This window comes from Dipodomys merriami, unplaced genomic scaffold (assembly GCF_024711535.1).
Source record: "Dipodomys merriami isolate MVZ:Mamm:240054 unplaced genomic scaffold, mDipMer1.0.p SCAF_137, whole genome shotgun sequence".
Classification (NCBI taxonomy): Eukaryota; Metazoa; Chordata; class Mammalia; order Rodentia; family Heteromyidae; genus Dipodomys; species Dipodomys merriami.
The window spans coordinates 2,029,139-2,047,972 of record NW_027202682.1 but is presented as its reverse complement, the minus strand read 5'-3'; the positions used below and the strand labels follow the sequence as shown (position 1 = coordinate 2,047,972).

Below are 18,834 nucleotides of genomic sequence, written 5' to 3'. Positions count from 1 at the left end.
TGGTGCAGGGAGCACCTCACTACAGCCCAGGACATGGTGCAGGGAGCACCTCACTACAGCCCAGGACACAGTGCAGTGTGCTCTTCACTACAGCCCAGGACATGGTGCAGGGAGCACCTCACTACAGCCCAGGACATGGTACAGGGAGCACCTCACTACAGCCCAGGACATGGTGCAGGGAGCACCTCACTACATCCCAGGACACAGTTCAGGGAGCACCTCACTACAGCCCAGGACATGGTGCAGGGAGCACTTCACTACAGCCCAGGACACGGTGCAGGGAGCATTTCAGCCCTGCACTCTGGGAAATCTGCCAGCCTTGCAGCGCGGATGCCTGGCACAGTTCAGGATCCGGTTCCCCTCCCGCTACCCTCCCCGCAGCTGCTCACCTGCCCTCACCAGCCGTGGCCCCTGACTCGGCCAGTATGTCCACATCAGCATGGGACATACAAGCTCTGCTCACTCCACCTTCCAGCTGGCCTGGGAGGCGGCCCTCAGAAAAGAACTGCATCCCTTTGGTGCCGAGTCCGTGTGCGCCCTCCCTGGGAGGCGTGTGCTGATGGACAGCAACCGTTATTACACATGCGAGTCCTGCTGCAAACTGTGGAAGCACACTAAGTCCCCCGGTGACTACTCTGAGGGGAAGAACTAGGTTGGTCTTAAGACTCTGTCCTTGGGGCAGCACCATCTGACCTCACGGAGAAGACCCGACTCACCTGCTTCAGACACTGAAGCAGGACACGGAAAAGCAGGGAGTAGGGCAGGTGGCCGAGTCTCACGGCAGGGCCCACAGGCACGGGGCTGGGAGGCCCAGTGGGAGGAGAAAGGGGGCTGCTGGCCTTCTTCTCTGCGCCGCGCTCAGGCTCCCTGTGGAACCCAAATGGGACAGGCGTTAGACATTCCCTCCGGTGCCGGCCTGTCACCGGGAGCCCCTCAGGGACAGTGCTGTAAACGCGCCACCCTGATGTGGGTGGCGGCACGCAGGCTCGCCGTGGTGAGGCTGGCCCCGCCCCGCGGCTCCTACGTACACGCAGTCGCAGAGGCAGTAGGGGCTGAACCTCACGACCCCGTCCTTGGTAGGCAGGCCCAGGCGGTGCAGCGAGTCGGCCCGCAGCAGCAGCAGGAAGTCGAAGGCCTGCAGAGGAGCGGACGGTGCTATCTAATCAGGCAGCGGCCAGCCACGGCCGATGGCAAACTCCTCGTGGCTCGGATGGGCGCGTCCCAGGGACACGGAGGCCGGTGTCCCGCACAGGGCCCAGAACTCCCCACAGCCGCTGACCTCCCCACGGCTCAGCCTCGTCACCTCCCCTGGGAGCGAACTGTGCTGGGCACCCCAACCAACAGGTCCAACCAAGGCAGGCACTCCAACTGGGTCAGGGTTTCTTCCCAGGGAGCTCCAGACAGCCCGGCATTACTTCCCATCCTGCCTGGCCCAGTCCAGACTTCCCAGCCATCCTCAACCCAGCCCTGCTCCGCTCACCAAGCCCTGCCCTACCAGCCTTCCCAGGCCGGCCCAGCCCTCTGCTGCAGCTCACTGGCTGATAATTCGGCACCAAGAACATCAGGGCCACACACCCGTCTGTGGGTCAGTGTGACTCAGGGTGACAAGCCACAGTGGGTGCCAAGAAAGAAGAGCCTGCAGAGGACCCCTCCCTGGACCACATAACCTCTCTGGCCTGTGGACAGCAGGCTAGAGCCTGGCCGGGCCCCCAGGGACATGACCGTGTGGCAGAGCACACGGTACCTGCAGGCGGATGCTGCCGGCGATGGGCAGCGAGTAGCTGTACTTGTAGTGCAGATGAATATGGTTGACCAGGGTCTCGTACACACGCGTGGCATGGCTGGCAGGCAGGGTGTACAGCTTCGTCTGTGGAGAGAGGGTAGCAATCCTTCTGAGGGCAACGCGCCGAGGAGGGGGCGATGCTGTGAGGAGGAGAGGAAGCAGGAGCGCCTCTCTACAAAGTCATGCAGAAGCAATCTGTCGTACCGTCATTCATTCGTATCCCCTAGCCAAGCACCCTAAAGGGACACTTTTTCAAGACCTTGTCTTTTTTTTCATATTCTCCAATATTCTCATGCTTTTTAAAAAATACGTACCTTATTGTTATTATAGAGATGCTGTACAGAGGGATTACAATTACATGAGTCAGGTAATGAGTACATTTCCCTTTTTTTTTTTTGTGGGTCATGGGGCTTGAACTCTGGGCCTGGGCGCTGTCCCTCAGCTCTTCAGCTCAAGGCGAGCGATCTACCACTTGAGCTACAGCGCCACTTCCGGTTTTCTGGTGGTTTATTGGAGATAGGAGTCTCACAGTCTCTCCTGCCCGGGCTGGCTTTGAACGGAGATCCTCAGATCTCAGCCTCCTGAGTAGCTAGGATTACAGGCGTGAGCCACCAGCGCCCGGCAGTACATTTCCTTTTATATAGTGTTTTCTGTCCCTCACTCTCTCCCCGCCCTCCCTCCTGTCTCCAGCCATGAGTTCCATGAGTTGTATAATTCACTTTCATCAGTGTCCAGCTTATTTAAAAGAAAAAAAAAGGGGCTGGGAAGGTGGCTTAGTGGTAGAGCGCTTGGCTTGCATGCATGAGGCCCTGGGTTCAATTCCTCAGCACCACATAAGCAAAAAGAAAAAAGCCGGAAGTGGCGCTGTGGCTCAAGTGGTAGAGCGCTAGCCTTGAGCTGAAGAGCTGAGGGACAGCGCCCAGGCCCAGAGTTCAAGCCCCATTACTGACAAAAAAAAAAAAAAAAACACAAAAAACTAAGGATTCCAATTCAAAGTCAGCCCAAGCAGGAAAGTTGTGAGACTCTTGTCTCTAATCAACAAAAGGCTGGCAGCTGTGGCTGAAATGGTAGAGCACCAGCCTTGAGCAAAAAGAAGCTAAGGGACAGCACCCAGGACCTGAGTTCAAGCCCCAGTACTGGCACAAAAAGTAGTTTTAAAAAGCCAGGCCTGTGGCTACACCTATAATCTTAGCTATTTAGGAGGCTAGTATCTGAAGATCACCATTCAAAGTCAGCCCAGGAGGAAAGCTGATGAGACTCTTCTCTCCAATTAACCAGCAGAAAACCAAAAGTGGAGCTGTGGCTCGAGTGGTACAGCATCAGCCTTGACGAAAAGAACTGACAACACACAGGCCTTGCCTCAGTACCAGCACGCAATGGTCATTACAAAAAATGAACTATGGGCTGGCAATGTGGTCTACTGGTAGAGTGCTTGCCTAGCATGCATGAAGACCTGGGTTCAATTCCTCAGTACCACATACACAGAAAAAGCCGGAAGTGGCACCGTGGCTCAAGTGGTAGAGTGTTAGCCTTGAGCAAAAGGGCAGGTATAGTGCCCAAGCCACGTTCAAAGCCCAGGACTTGCCAAAAAAAAGCTTTAGGGAAGCCTGGGCTTTTCCCTCCTCCCTCAGCTGTAGAGACAGAACAAGGGGCGGGCGAGGCTAGGGTGAGGAGGACGGCACGTGATTTGTCAGGACACAGCAGGCCGCCTGGAGCACAGACCACAGCGACTTCCCACAATGCCCTGACCTCACCCTGCTGCCGGTCAGGACCGCTGGGGAGAGCCCCCGTTTCCCTGGAGGACAGCGGCCAGTCTGAGCAGACAAGAGCTGACGCTAGCGTCTGCGGGCAGGGGCCGCCAGCGGAGCCCTTACCTGAAGAATAACCAGGAGCCCCAGCACTGCGGTCTTCACGTCCTCCAGGGAGGCCGAATAGGCGGCCACATCCCTTTCCTCTACCTCAGGGGGAAGCGAGAGCGAGCGGGCCATCACCTTGAAAGAGATCAGCCTGTAAGTCCTGGCTCGTGGCTCCCTGCAGCTCTAACACTTCCTTACCAGTACCTTCCCTCTCACTTCTCAGGAGAAAAAATACACTTCACAGAGAGACCATTTAGAAATCACACGAGCTGTAGCCCTGGCCCCGCATCTTAGCTCTGTGTGGTCTTCAGGTGCATAGCTCAGCTTTCAGGGAGCCCTGAGACCCACTTCCAAAGGCCTGTGACGGACGCTGTCCAAGCAGCAGGCAGCCTGACCCTGTCTCCCGTCACCAGCCCTCCCCGCTGGGGGGAAGACCGCCGTCCGTCAGCTTGCTGAGCACTACTAGAGAGGGCATCTCTGCCCACAGGACACTGTGGCCTCCAACCCTGTGGCTCTTACTTTCTCAATGATGTCCAACAGACTGTTGAAGTGGTGGGAATGACAGCCTTCCGCCAGGTCCACCAGCAGCTGTGTGGCAAGTTTTCGGACTTGGTGGTCTTTGTCATCAGGGACGTGGGAGAGCTGTGGGATGACTACCGAGCTGATGAGCTCCTCCTGCACCGGGCACAGCAGAGGGGGTGGCAAGGGGTGAACAGAGGCGCAAAGCCAGCTGAAAGCCTGTCACAGGAGGAGTGCTAGCAGGACCGGAAGTCCGGGCAGACCCCAGATTCTGCCGGAGCACGTGCAGAGGCCCGGCAGCAGCACAGCCCGGAACCCCTGTAGCCCTGAGGCCAAGCCTAGACACAAACCTCATAGAACTGTCTGTTGATGAGCAGCACGAAGGACAGCACGTCCAGCACCTTGATGCGCACAGCACTGCGGGACTCGTTCCTGCGGAGAAGCAAGCCTGCTGGGGTGGGCCAGGAGCACCTGTACCCCCGGGCCCACACACACAAGGCCCATGTCTGGGTGGAGGCAAGCGGGCCTAACCCTGCGCTTTCTCCCCTGGGCCCAGACTCGCTGACACCCAAACAGAAGCTCGGCAGAGACAGAAAACTCTGCCTTGCGAGAGGCCATCTTTCTAGACCCTTACTCCAGAACGGCCTTCCTTCAGCTACAATTCTTTTTCCTTTTTCTCCTCCAGAATCAGGAAGGACAGACTGGGCACCAGTGGCCCACATCTGTAATTGTAGCTATTTAAGAAGGCTGAGACTGAGGATCACAGTTCAAAGCCAGACTGGGCAGGAAAGTCTACAAAACCCTTACTCCAATTAACCACCAAAAAAAAAAAGAAAAAAGAACAAAAACAAAGCCAAAAGTTGAAATGTAGCTCTACCGGTAGAGCACTAGCCTTGAGCAAAAAAGCTCAGACAGTGCCCAGGCTCTGAGTTCAAGCCCTACGAACATGAACACGAACACACACACACACCAGGCTCTGATTCAAGCCCTAGGAACACGAACACACACACACACACGCACACGCACACCCAGCTCTGCCTCACTGGAGTGTGACACACACACGCACACGCACACCCAGCTCTGCCTCACTGGAGTGTGACACATGTGCGCACACACACGCACACGCACACGCGCACCCAGCTCTGCCTCACTGGAGTGTGACACACACACGCGCACACACATGTGCGCGCACACACACACGCACACACGTGCACACACACACACACACACGCGCCCCCAGCTCTGCCTCACTGGAGTGTGACACACACGTGCACACACACGCACACGCACACGCGCCCCCAGCTCCGCCTCACTGGAGTGTGACACACACACGCACACGCGCCCCCAGCTCCGCCTCCCTGGAGTGTGACACACGTGCGCACACACGCACACGCGCACGCGCCCCCAGCTCCGCCTCCCTGGAGTGTGAGGCCACGCCTGGGACACCCCAGAGAGCAGTGCCGCTGGCCCGTGAGGCCCCACTACCTGAAGAAGCGCTCCATCAGCAGCTGCAGGTTCTGGACCCAGCCATCCTTGGCCGGGTGGATGGACTGAGCTCTGTAGGATATTAGGTTTAAGAGGGAGGACTCCTGTCAAAAAGACAAAGGCAGAGTGAGTGAGCCACGGGCCCTGCCCAGCGTCCCAGGGTGCTCACCCCGGGACTGTGCGCTCAGCAAGCCCGGGTGGGGACCCGCAGAGGAAAGGCCTCCCCGCCGTGGGAAGCTCCTCGCAGCGAGTGGACCACTCCTGGCAAAATGACTGCTGCGCCTAGAACCGCCTACATGGAGCCAGCTGGACCCAGCCTGGAACCGTCCTCCACCCAGGTGGGAGGAGAATGCTGGTCAGGCTAGCACCGCGCTCTTCAACAGCCCCCCCCCCGCCCCCCACCTCCTCCCCCCGGCTGACGCCTGGTTTCCTGCTGGAGCACAGATTCAGGAAAGCCAGTGCCTGCCCAATGCAGAAAGCACAGCTTCACACCTGCAGCCAGGGACCCGCAAGACCTTGCCCCCAGCCCTCTGCACCTGAGACCAGTCCCCACCAGGACAGGGCTCCTTACAGGCCTCTGGTCTGCATAGCTTTCCACCAGCTCAAAGTATCTCTCCTGAGATCCGTGGAATTCATTCTGGTCACATAACTCTTCTACGGTGGTCAGCAGGTCATGGACGATGGTCCTGAGCTCTGGGCTGTCCAGGCTCTGGGAGGTAAGAGGCACCACCAAGAACCATCAGCACCCAGGCCACCATGGCAGAGGGGATCGCACAGGGGACCGGCCCACCTGGCGGGAGCCTTGTACCTGTCACCTCACCTGGAGCTGCTGAAGCAGCCGTTCGATGATGTTCAGCAGAATGTCCCACGTCACAGCTTGGAGCTCTTTCCTATACTTCTTGATGAGTCTGGTGATGGACAGCACAATCTCATAGGATACCACCTCATTAGGGCAAGTCATGGCCTGGAACACAGGACACAGGGAACAAATAGAGTCAGCCACTTCTCCCTTGTGCAGAGTAAGCCCCCTCATGTCATCGGAGAGCTGGGAATGAAACACCTGGGTCACAGCGCTTGCCAGACACGATTGTGGCCCATAAGTACGTGAAGAATCCACAGCGGGGGCTTCTACACTGCTCTCCTAGACAGGGCCCAGAACCCCACCTCTAGAAGGCCTAACCTGGACAGACCAGTAAGTTCACATTTGTGCCAGGCATGCAGCACAGCGGAGACTGTGAAAGCAATGTGCAAAGACACACCCACCACGGCTGCCCCCCTGCAGAGGAGGGGCTCAGCAGGAGCCCCTGAGTAACAGAGGGGGTGTAACTTGGCTAGGTCTGTGCTCCGCGACATGAGGACCACGGTGGGACGGCCATGGCTCCCCGGGGAACCGTGACAACTTATACAGGCATACCAAGGAAGCACTCTGGATCCCTGAAGGCACCAAGAACAGAAGCTCTGTCTCAGCATCATCCAAGGACAGCAGAGCAAGACTGCCTCCTGACAAGCCAGAGTCGGCACCCGAAAGAGGATCCCTGTACCATCGGAACAGCGAGCAGCCTCACTGCCAACTGCAGCAGGTGCAACTCAGAAAATACAACATGTGCTTGAAAAACAAACCTTCAAGCAGAGCCAGACCTCACCCCCAGTAAAAACCACTCTCTCTCTCTCTGTTGGAAATGCCTGGAAGCCCGCCCCAGGAGCCCTGGCCTGCCTGGAGGGTGGGGAGCCCTCAGTGAGGGCTTCCGAGTTTGACAGCTCACTGCAGCACACAAGTCCCATACCTCGAAAAAAGATGGCAACACAGACGTCGGGGAGTTCTTGAGAGAACAGAGTCGGTGCGCTCCCCACAGAGCCATGCCCACAAAGAACACGGCACCCCTCAGGAGCGGGGCATCTTCCATGTAGGATCTGCAAGTGGGCACCAGAGAGACAGACATGAGCCCCATCCCAGAAGACCAGAGGGAAGCCTGGGCCCTGGCGGGGCCCCCAGCAGTCCTACCACTTATGCAGAAGTGTCACCGGGACAGGAAGAGAACAGTCCGGCAGCAACTGTGACTACTGATTAACTTGTCTCTGGACTGGGGCGTGACTCAAGTGCTAGAAAACCTACCCAGCAAGCTTGAGGCCCTGAGTTCAAACCCCAACCCTCAAAGAGAAGGGGGAAGAGGAAAAAAGAGAAACAACCACTGCCACCCAGGCTATGTGCCCTGGGTGACACTAGATGCAGGAACCCAGGTAGAGAGAAGGCCCAAGCCTCCTGGAAGATACAGAGGCCAAAGAATCACTCAAGGGCAAAGTCCCCACCTGAAGCTGTGGGCCCAAGAGTGAAAGGGCTGCAGGAGGCCAGGGCACTGAGGACCACATCCCGACCTCCAGAGCCCTCAACAGGGAAGAACAGGAAGACAGCAAGAACATTCTAGCAGGAGGAACTGGTGTATGCAAAGGCCCTAGAGGGGAGGGGAGGAACAGCAAGAGGAAGAGACGAGAAGCCTAAGGAGCTGGGGGGGGGGGGCACTGGCCCTCACTATGTTTGCAGGCAAAGGGTGGGAGGAGAAAGGGGTCACTGGGCTGCTGGGTGGATAATGCACTTCGCGAGGCTACAGACAACAGGCGGCAGGGAGAAGGTGCGCCCCCTGGCGTGTCCACCATGCAGCACACCTCCCAGGACCAGCTCTGGATGGCTGGCTACAGGGCACGGGCGAGGACAAGGGAGAGGTTGGGCTGACACCCCAACCTAGCCTGGTATCAGGATGATGAGTGAGGGCACCATCCCAGGACACCAGGCAGGGGAAGAGGCTCTGACTGGCAGAGGGAAGGGTGGGAGATCACAGGTATCATGGGCCTGGCTCCGGTGAAGCAGCCCCCCGAAGGAAGGCAAAGTCCCAACACCATCCATGCTGGACAAGTGCCACCACGCGCACACCTGTTCCCGGGAGGACCCAGGAGGCCCAACCTGCCCCGCCCGGGGCCCTGCCTGCCCACACACCTGTCCTCCATGATGCGGCACATGTTGTAGATGGCGCTGTGGCCCAGGTGGGTGCCCAGAAGATTACGCATCAGCTGAGGAACAGAACGCATCAAGGGACTGGTGGCTTGGAGGCCCCACTCGAGGGAGGGAGCTCTGTGCAGCCCCTTCCCACACAGAGGCACAGAGCTCTCCCCACCCCTCCCAAGCCTGTGCGGCTGCACTGCCTGAGCCTGGCTTACCCAAACTCCCCTCAAGACCCGGCCCCACCTCCACACCTGGGAAAGGTGCATAGGCCCTTGTCCAGCCCTGCACTAGACCCTCCAGCTTCACCCCAAGGAAGGCGCTACAAGAGCCCCACCTTCCAACAGGGCTCGCAGAGCTCCTTGACGTTGATGGTGCGGCAGAGGGTGACAATAAACAGAGGGAGGCTCTCGGCCGGCAGGCAGTTGTAGCAGACCACAGCATCCAGCACCTGCAGGGAGACCTAAGGAGGAGCAGAGCATCACCCCCGTGCCGCTGCCACCCACCCAAGAGCCAGAGGACTCCCAGTGGCCCTCCCACAGCCCCGCACTGCAGGGCACCAGCTCTGCTTGTGCCAACTGTCCTGACAGCTGACAGAGGCCAAGTGGCTGCCAGGAGAAACACAGCCAATGTAGCACGTAGGACTTGAACCCAGAGCCCCAACCCCCCCAAGAAACAAGGGTACAATTAACTATCTCCTGGGAGGAGAGTCACTGACCTCTATATCCACGGAGGACACAGTTCGGATGCACAGCAGACAGATCATACTAGGGAATAAAACACCTAAGTTAACTCGGAAAACGTTTCCAACCACACTTCCTTCAGTCCCTCTGTGACGTCGGTCAGGTGAGTGGCTCTCCTCCCTTAGGGTGCCCGCTCTGGGCTGAGTGTCCCACATAGATGAGGCAGTAAAAACCCCACTCTCAGGGACACCAGGGCACATTATTGTTGTTGCTGTTGATCCCGGGGCTTGAACTCAGGAGCTGGGTGCTGTCCCTGAGCTTCCTTTACTCAAGGCTAGTGCTCAACCACTCAGGACACAGCTCCACTTCTGGCTTTTTTTAGTAGTTTACTGGAGCTAACAGTCTCATAGACTTGCCTGTCCAGGCTGGATCTGAAACAAGACCCTCAGATCTCAGCCTCCTGAGTAGCTAGGATTCTATGCATACGCCACTAGCACCTAGTTCACGGGCATTTGTAATAAAAATGACAAAAATAGGGGCTGGGAAGGTGGCTCAGTGGTAGAGCGCTTGCCTTGCATGCATGAGGCCCTGGGTTCAATTCCTCAGCACCACATAAGCAAAAAGAAAAAAGCCGGAAGTGGTGCTGTGGCTCAAGTGGTAGAGCGCTAGCCTTGAGCTGAAGAGCTGAGGGACAGCGCCCAGGCCCAGAGTTCAGGCCCCACGACTGAACCAAAAAAAAAAAAATGACAAAAATACAGTATCTGCAACACCAGATGTAAACTGGAAGGTGGCTCCATCCAATTCCCAGTTAGTTGGTAGTTTCATCTATTTTCTCCACCTTGCAGAGATGAACTTAAGACTCAAGGCAGGAGGCTAGTAAATAACACTACTTAAGCTCTTTTTACTCTGCTCCAGGAATTGAACCCGGGGCCTCTTGTACCAGGCATGTGCTCTACCACGCAGCTGTACCCCTACTCCCCCACTTCAACTCTTTTCTTACTGAACCATTGATGCAATGTACTCGTCCAGGTAACAGCTGTTGAATTTGACCAAGTTCACCAGCACCAGCAGGAATTCCGAAGACAAGCCAACATCCATCCACTGCAGGACAAACTCCGCTGGGGAAGGAGAGGAGGAGAGCAGTTTTCAGAGAAGCTGAGGCTACATCTCCTCTTCGCCTGCTCACTCAGGAAAACATGTCTGTATCCCATTCCCACTGGGAGGCATGCCAGCACTCCCCCGGTGACAGGCTGGCCACAAAGGGCTCAAGCAGGCAGGACACCAGCACTGCCATCAGCCAGCTCCAGGATGGTCTGAGCCTAAAGCCGGACCAACAATAAAGTATGCATCTCACATTCCGCCAAGGACATAATCCTGAGGTGGCACAGGCCCTGGAGGCAGTCCCCGAGTGCCCCCTGTCCCCTCAGAGACAGGCACAGCTGCAGGCCACAGAACCTGAGAAAACTGAGGGCAAGATCCCTGTCTACCCGCTCTGAAGGCAGGCAGACCAGACCATCCACAGAGCAGCAGAGCCTCGGTCAAGTTTACTCCCTCCTTAGGCTGAGGTGTGGCCAGCATGGCAAGCACAGGCCTCTGAGTTCAAACCACAGTACTGGGGGCAGGGTGGGGAGGTGGGGTGAGGGAGGGCTGCTGCTCACAACTGCAATCCTAGCTTCTCAAGAAATTCAGATCTGAGGGGCTGGGAAGGTGGCTCAGTGGTAGAGCGCTTGCCTTGCATGCATGAGGCCCTGGGTTTGATTCTTCATTACCACATAAGCAAAAAAAAGCCTCAAGTAACACTGTGGCTCAAGTGGTAGAGAGCTAGCCTTGAGCTGAAGAGTTGAGGGACAGCGCCCGGGCCCAGAGTTCAGGCCCCACGACTGACAAAAAAAAAAAAATATATATATATATATATATATATATACACACACACACATATATATGGGACAATGCCCAGGCCCTAAGTACAAGCTCCAGTATAGTACCAAAAAAGGGTATTTCTAGATGCATACATTGCAACTATTTATGAAAATAGCATAAAGAACCTCAATGAATGCTTCTGGCCAATAGGGGCCTATGAGGGCGGGTAAAAGAAGCAGGCTCTGTCAGGGGAAGGTACTGGGGGGAAGGCTGGGCTAACATGGAGGGTAAACGATGGACGAGACACTCCAAGTAGATGGCCTGCACGTGTAAAAATAAAACCTGTTGAAATTTTAGGAAATGGGAGAGGAGAGAGACAGAGGGGGTGAGGTGGGAATATATTATACACGTGTGTGGAAATGTCAGTGAAATCAAACCCACCCTTGTATAACCAACACACACTAATAAAGAAAAAAACAGCCAGACGCCGGTGGCTTATGCCTGTAATCCTAACTACTTAGGAGGCTGAGATCTGAGGATCATGGTTCAAAGGCAGCCTGGGCAGGGACCTCCATGAAACTCTTATCTCCAATTAACCACTAGAAAACCGGAAGTGGCGCTATGGCTCAAGTGGTAGAGCACTCGCCTTGAGCTGAAGAGCTGAGGGACAGTGCCCAAACCCAGAATTCAAGCCCCCCACAACCAACCAAAAAAAGAAAGAAAGAAAGAAAAGAAAAAAGAAAAAAACAAGGCCAGGAATGTGGCTCAGTGGCAGAGGGCTTGCCTAGCATGCATGAAGCCCTGGGTTCGTTTCCTCAGTACCATATACACAAAACAGCCAAAAGTGGCACTGTGGCTTAAGTGGTAAAATGCTAGCCTTGAGCAAAAAAAAAAAAAAAAATAGCTCAGTGACAGTGTGTGTGGGGGGGGGAGGGAGAGGGGAGGGGGGGCGCCGCAGAGGGGCAGAAGCAGAAAAAGATTTACTGACTCCTCTTACTTCTCCTCCCCATAACAAATTGGCCAAAACCTTCTAATGTCAGGGGAAGGGAGGGAGGTCAGCAAGGTGGGTAAGAAGCCAGCAAAGCCTTCAAGTCCACAGCACCCTCTCCAATGACAGATGCACCCACCAGCCCCTCATGGACCCTTCTCCTGTGGAACTCCGAGTCCTGAGTCTGTACTCAATTCCCCAGTGGACAGGGATCCAGGACAGCGGGTGCATGACGCTGCATCCTCTGCAGGATACTCCTTGCAAAACACAGCACCCTCCTAGGCGTGGGGTAAACTGGACCCAAGGCCAGAGAAACCTCACACCCCACAGAGCACCACCCACCTAGTTCTTCTTCCAAATAGGTGATGTGTCTCCCATTGTCAGTGAGGGCTTTGAAAACTTCCAGCCTTTCATGGAGGTCTTCGTTGCAGGGGTAATCCTTGATGACTTTAAAGAAGAGGGCTCTGAGCACCCCCAGGCGGTCACCCTGAGACAGAACCAGAGTCAGCAGAGCCCTGCTAGGGTCTTCCACAAAACTACCAAGGAACAAGTGGAATGAGCGTGAGCGCAGAGTCCCCGGAACTGGCCTGCGTTTCTCCCACAACACCTCTCAGGATGTCAGTGGGGCTCAGCACACAGCTGGCGGTGGGGAGGCATCTACTGCGATAGGTTCTGGGCACAATGGGAGCCCATAGCAGGGGATAACGGCACCTATCCTGGCCCAGGGTAAACATGTCTATGCTCGTATCACAAACACCGAAAGCACTATTGCACCACAAAGGGCTTGAACAGAACAGACAAGCCTCTCCAAGCAGCCAGGCTAGGAAAGAAGAGAATGGGTGCTGGAGGAGAAGCCTTCCAGGCAGGATCAGAAGGGGACCCGGGGTGTCTAAGGCTCAGGCAAGGCCTGCCCAGCTCTAACGTAGTGACTCGAGTGAGTGGCATGGGCCGGGGGACTTGGCAGCTACAGCAAGATGATATGCCACGAATCCCCTCCTACCACCCCGAAACATCCCAATAAGATGGAAACTCGGGAAGCTCCAACAAGGGCCCAGGTCCCACAGACATGGGTTAACCACCCTACCTGGCATCCCAACCAATGGCAGGAGTCCAAACAGCAGGAGACCTGGCATCACCCCCAAGCCACCCAGCTGTGGTCCTCACCTGTCCCTGTATGATGGCCTTCAGCAGAGCTAGCACCGCGTGCCGGGCCTCTGGAGGCCGATCTGGCTGAAGCAGGTCTGAGACCGCCTTCCAGAGTGCTTCCACGGCATGCTGCCACCAGAACAGAGGGAGTGGCAGTAAGAATGTAGTTGCTAAGAATCCTGGTCAGGACAGGACAGGACAAGAACAGGGTGGCACAGCAGATTTTCTGACCTAAAATCAGCTCCTAGACAGCCTGCACCTGTACTTCCTATAGCCTTAGAGCTATCTTAAACCCAATCAAATCTCTTTAACGGGCCCCAGGACACAGGCTGGGAAATGAAGGACATGGCTTCCTGTAGACCAGCAGGTTGTCCTCTGAAGAGCAGCTCAGACTGAGAGGGTGGTAAGAAGAGTCTCGGGGAGGGCCTTAGGCCTGACCAGAAGCCCTGCTCCATGGGTTTCCGGTGTGAACTGGTACCCACCAAAGACAGGATTCCAACCCCGACAGACCCGCCACAAAGCCACCAGGGGATATCATGCACCAGGTGGCTCTTGGATGACACAGGAGTCGTTTCTTTCTCTTTTTTGGGGGGCTTGAACTCTGGGCCTGGGCCCTGTCCCTCAAACCTTCAGCTCAAGGCTAGCACCCTAACACTTGAGCCACAGCACCACTTCTGGTTTTCTGAGTGGTTTATTGGAGATATGAGTCTCATGGACTTTTCCTGCCTGGGCTGGCTTTCAACCATGATCCCCAGATCTCAGCCTCCTGAATAGCTAGGATGACAGGCGGGAGCCACCGGCGCCCGGCCAGGAGTTGTTTCTATAGCACACCAGAGTCCACTCTCAAGCCTTTCACACAAACGCTGGTCAAGGCCAGATGGAACTCTAGTGCCCCACAACTCTGGCTCCTGGAATAACAGCCCCCACCACCTGCAGGACAGCAAGAGCCTGGAAATACCTGTGCAAATAAACCTAGCCAACTCTGTTATGTGAGAGGTCCCCAGAAGGCAGAGTCTGGGGGGTCTTGACATGTTCCCTGTAAAGACTCATCCTTGCCTAGAGTCCCTTTACCCTTCCTCTCCAAGTACACTGTAAGAGGGTCATCGGGCAAGAAGTATGCTATCATTCACGGTCCTTTTTGGAATCTGCAGGAAATGCCTGTTCTTGCCCCACCCAGAATGGGTTATTCTCAAGGCATTCCCAGAAGCCTCCCCATCATAATCAAAAACTTCCCTAAAAAGAGGAACATTCGCCAATCATCCTATAGCTAGCTATAGCTATGATCTTAGAAAAAGCAAACCTGCTGGGCACCAGTGGCTCACGCCTGCCATCCTAGCTACTCAGGAGGCTGAGATCTGAGGATCATGGTTCAAAGCCAGTCCCGGCAAGAAAGTCCGTGAGACTGTGATATCCTAGAAAACCAAAAGTAGTGCTGTGGCTCAAGCAGTAGAGTGCTCACCTTGAGCTGAAGAGCTGAGGGACAGCGCCGAAGCCCAGAGTTCAAGCTCCACAACCAACAAAAAAAAAAATCAAACGAGGCTTCTGAGGGGCAGCTGACATGCACAACTGAGAAAAACCTACCTCTTCAAACTTCTTAGTTTTTGCTACTTCACAGATTTGCCCTATCACCCGGATGCGATTGTTGAGGCCACATTCCACACTCAGTTCCTAGAGGGGAGAAAGAAGAGAAAGGGGCCAGTGCTCAGTCTCCTGAATGGCCAGGAGCCGTTCTGTCCTTTCCAGACTGGAAATCTATAGCAGATCCTTACATAGTCAGGATTCCCTGAGCGCACATTGCTCCTCCTCTGTGGACTGACAATGGGCAGCTTTGTGTTTCATACCTGCAGGTTTTATGGAGATAAAGCTTGTAATGTAAGCTGGGTGCTCACTCCTGTTACCCTTAGCTACTCAGAAGTCTAAAATCTGGAGGATAGCAGTTGGATACCAGAATGAGCAGAAAACCCCACCAGACTTCATCTTCAGAGTAATTCCCAAAACATAAGGCTGGGGCTAGGAATGTGGCTTAGTGGTAGAGTGTCTGCCTAGCATTCATGAAGCCCTGGATTCGATTCCTCTGTGCCATATAAACAGAAACGGCCAGAAGGGGAGCTGTGGCTCAAGTGGTAAAGTGTTGGCCTTGAGCAAAAGAGCTCAGGAACAGTGGCCAGGCCCTGAGTTCAAGTCCCAGGGCTGCAAAAAAAAAACCCACAAGGCTGGGGGCATGGCTCAAATGGTAGAGCACTGAATTCAAACCCTGATACCACCCCCCCACACACACACACCTAAAATACAGTAATTTTAGCTCATAATCATAATCCTAGATACTCAGGAAGCTGAGATATGAGGCTCATGGTTTGAAGCCAGCCTGGTCAGCAAAGTCCATGAGACTCTCACCTCCAGTTAGCCACCAAAATAACAGTAGGGGAAAAAAAAAAAAAAAAACAGAAGTGGAGTGATAGGTCAAATGGCAGAGCAGAGCCTTGAGCAAAAAAGTTCAGGGACAGCACTAGGGACTCAAGTTCAAACCCAAGGACTGGCAATAATGATAATTTTAAATTGTAAAACTCGGGCTTTGGTATATTCTCGATGCTTACATCCATCTTCACTACCTTAAAAACACCTTCATCACTCCAAAATGAAACTACACTAATATTCCTTCCTCCACACAGCCCCAACAATCACTGGTCTGCTTTCTGTATCTTTGTATTTGCCTGTCTGGATATTTCATAAAATTGGGCTCACGTGGCCTGGCATCTGTGACTCGGGCCTGTAATCCCAGATGCCAGGAGGCTAAAGTCTGAGAACCGAGGTTTGAAGCCAGCCTAGGCAGATAAATCCTTAGGACTCAAAAAGCCAGAAACTGGAGGTATGTATGGCTCAAATAGTAAGGAACTGGCTGTGAGTGGAAAAGCTGAATGAGAGCAGGAGGTCTGGAGTTCAAGGCCTCAAACAAGCACAAAAACAAATGAGCTCATGTGTTATGAAGATCTCTATGAGCAGCTTTGTTCCCTTAGCATGATTTCAGTGTTCACTGACGCATGCCATGCTTTCTATTGCAAAATCACACCCTGTTATATCCCTTACCACATTTTACTAATACCCTTATCAGTCAAGGAGTATTTGGGATGTTTCTCTGTGGAAAATATTACAAGAGCAAACACTCAACATTTATTTGGTTGTTGTTTTTCCTCCGGTGCCAGCTTCAATTCAGGGCTTCTCAGTATTGCTTGGCTTTTTTCCCCCTCAAGGCTGGCACTCTACTACTTGAGCCACATCTCCACTTCTAGCTTTGGCTGGTTAATTGGAAGTAAGTCTCTTTTGCCCTGGCTGATTTTGAACCACATTACTCAGATCATAGCCTCCTGAGCAGCTAGAATTACAGCGTGAGTGACCTACCACACCTGGCTAACATTTACTTCTTTATGAGCCAGGTTAGAGGATTCAATTCAAACATTCATAGAAAAGTAAAGGCGGGGGCTGGGAAGATGACTCAGTGGTAGAGCGCTTGCCTTGCATGCCTCTGAGGCCCTGGGTTCGATTCCTCAGCACCACATAAGCAAAAAGAAAAAAGCCAAAAGTGGCACTGTGGCTCAAGTGGTAGAGCGTTAGCCTTGAGCTGAGGGACAGCGCCCAGGCCCAGAGTTCAGGCCTCACGACTGGACCCCAAAAAAAAAAAGAAAAGTAAAGGCGGGCTAGGTTCGAGTGGCTCATGCCTTTAATCAATCCTACCTATTCAGAAGGCTGAGATCTGAGGCTCCCAGTTCATTCTTTTGTGGTACTTGGGATGGAACCCAGGACATTGCCCTTGCTGGACAAGCTTTTTGCACTGAGCTACACCCCAGCCCATGAAGGCCCCCAGTTCAAAGCCAGCCTGAAGTAGACAAATTTCTTATCTCCAACTAACTAGCAAAAAGTCAGAAGGGAAGGTGTGGCTCAAGTGGTAGGATACCAGCCTTGAACAAAAAAAACTGAATTCAAGCCCTGAGACTAAGACAAACACATATACACATAAATGAGCAAGCATGGTGGTACATGCCTGTAATCTCAGCATTTGGGAGACTGACACAGAAGGAACTCAAGTTTAGAATAGCCTGGGCTATATAGAAAGGTCCTTTACTGCAGGTGTGGTGTGTAGAGGGCCAGCTGTGAGCAATAAAGCAAGTGAAAATTGTTGAGGCTGTTAGTTCAAAAAAAGCTCAGGGACGGTACTCATGCCCTGAGTTCTAGCCCCACAACTGACAATAAAATAAGATAAAACAAAATGGATAGGATAGTCCTGGTAATGTCTGTGATTAAAGAAGACCTCAGAGCCCGGTGCCAGTGGCTCACACCTGTCATCCTAGCTACTCAGGAGGCTGAGATATGAGGATCTCGGTTCAAAGCCAGCCCGGGCAGGAAAGTCCATGAGACTTATCTCCAATAAACCACTAGAAAACTGAAAGTGGCGCTGTGGCTCAAGCGGTAGAGCATTCGCCTTGAGCTGAAGAGCAAAGGAACCAACACTACGCCCAGAGTTCAAGCCCCACAACCAACCAAAAAGAAAAAAAGAAAGGAAGGAAGGAAAAAGACCTCAGCTCCACCCAAAATTTAAAAAAAAAAAAAGTTTTTTAAGTGTTCTCTTAAGAATTCACAAATTACCAGTTAAAACCGGCCCTATCCCTAGCCACCTGTGAAGATGAAGAAAGTGTCCAGGCCACATCTATGTGTCACCTGCATTCTAACACAAGGATGCTCACGCAAGCATGTCACCGGATCTGACTGTCAGCGTCCCAAGTGATCCCAGTGATCCTCTGAAGGTCTGTCCCCCTAGGCCTGAGGATAGCACGAGGTCACCAACAATGCATCTCCCACAGAACCTGGCGACAGACCTAATCCAGCCTTCCTGGCCCTCGCCTCGGGCCTGCCCAAGCCAGGCGGCTCACTCACTCTCAAGACTTCCGCCGTGATGATGAACTCTGTCTGTCTGCCTTCTGCAGCCCTGGGATTTGGTCGTGGGGTCCCCAGTCCCAACAGAATCTTGAACTTCTCCTTCAAGCCTGAGTCTTTGCTGGTGGGCTTGGCCATGGTGGACGAGGCCCCACGCGGGGAATCCTCTGCAGAGGAAAAGCAGCAGTGCAAACACGCGGCATTGACGGTGCACCCACCCGTGCCGCCGCCGCCGGCGACGCAGGCCCGCTGCTCCGGGCAGGCGTGACGCCCACGGACAGGCCCACGGACAGGCCCCAGACATGCAGCCCGCGGCCGCGAGGCCCGGGGAGCCCCGACGCCCGCCACCCCGCTTCCCCACACGGAGGAGGCCCGCCACCCCGCTTCCCCACGCGGAGGAGGCCCGCCACCCCGCTTCCCCACGCGGAGGAGGCGCGCTGGCGGGCGCGCCCGCAGCGCGGAGCGGCTCGCCCCGTCCCCGCCGGGCCTCAGAGCCGGGGCCCGGCCGCGGCGGTGGGCGTGCCCGGGCCCGGGCGCCGCGGGGCCCCACGGCGGGGGGCCCCGGCCCGGCCCCGCGCTAGCGGCCCGCGGGTCTC

At 54.8% G+C, this 18,834-nt stretch overlaps 1 protein-coding gene across 10 annotated transcripts in view; it reads right to left on the bottom strand.

Moving 5' to 3' along the window:
- Window positions 1-18,834, bottom strand: part of LOC138825437 (tuberin) — a 34,306-nt gene that overhangs the window by 15,389 nt on the left and 83 nt on the right. For 9 of the 10 annotated variants that reach the window (XR_011371399.1, XM_070019994.1, XM_070019996.1 and 6 more), the window contains exons 2-19: window positions 18,239-18,405; window positions 14,894-14,980; window positions 13,331-13,441; window positions 12,509-12,653; window positions 10,319-10,436; window positions 9,354-9,402; window positions 8,973-9,098; window positions 8,633-8,706; window positions 7,428-7,554; window positions 6,464-6,607; window positions 6,215-6,352; window positions 5,644-5,747; window positions 4,509-4,590; window positions 4,159-4,314; window positions 3,658-3,774; window positions 1,745-1,867; window positions 1,029-1,135; window positions 717-867 (exon numbers count right to left, since the gene is read on the bottom strand). Coding sequence is in view for 9 of the 10 variants with exons in the window: in XM_070019994.1 (XP_069876095.1) it covers window positions 717-867; window positions 1,029-1,135; window positions 1,745-1,867; window positions 3,658-3,774; window positions 4,159-4,314; window positions 4,509-4,590; window positions 5,644-5,747; window positions 6,215-6,352; window positions 6,464-6,607; window positions 7,428-7,554; window positions 8,633-8,706; window positions 8,973-9,098; window positions 9,354-9,402; window positions 10,319-10,436; window positions 12,509-12,653; window positions 13,331-13,441; window positions 14,894-14,980; window positions 18,239-18,376 (2,097 nt within the window). In the remaining variant the exon portion in view is untranslated. Of the gene's footprint in view, window positions 1-716; window positions 868-1,028; window positions 1,136-1,744; window positions 1,868-3,657; window positions 3,775-4,158; window positions 4,315-4,508; window positions 4,591-5,643; window positions 5,748-6,214; window positions 6,353-6,463; window positions 6,608-7,427; window positions 7,555-8,632; window positions 8,707-8,972; window positions 9,099-9,353; window positions 9,403-10,318; window positions 10,437-12,508; window positions 12,654-13,330; window positions 13,442-14,893; window positions 14,981-15,081; window positions 15,148-18,238; window positions 18,406-18,834 lie in introns of those variants that run through there. The other variant, XM_070020003.1, reaches the window with a different exon arrangement.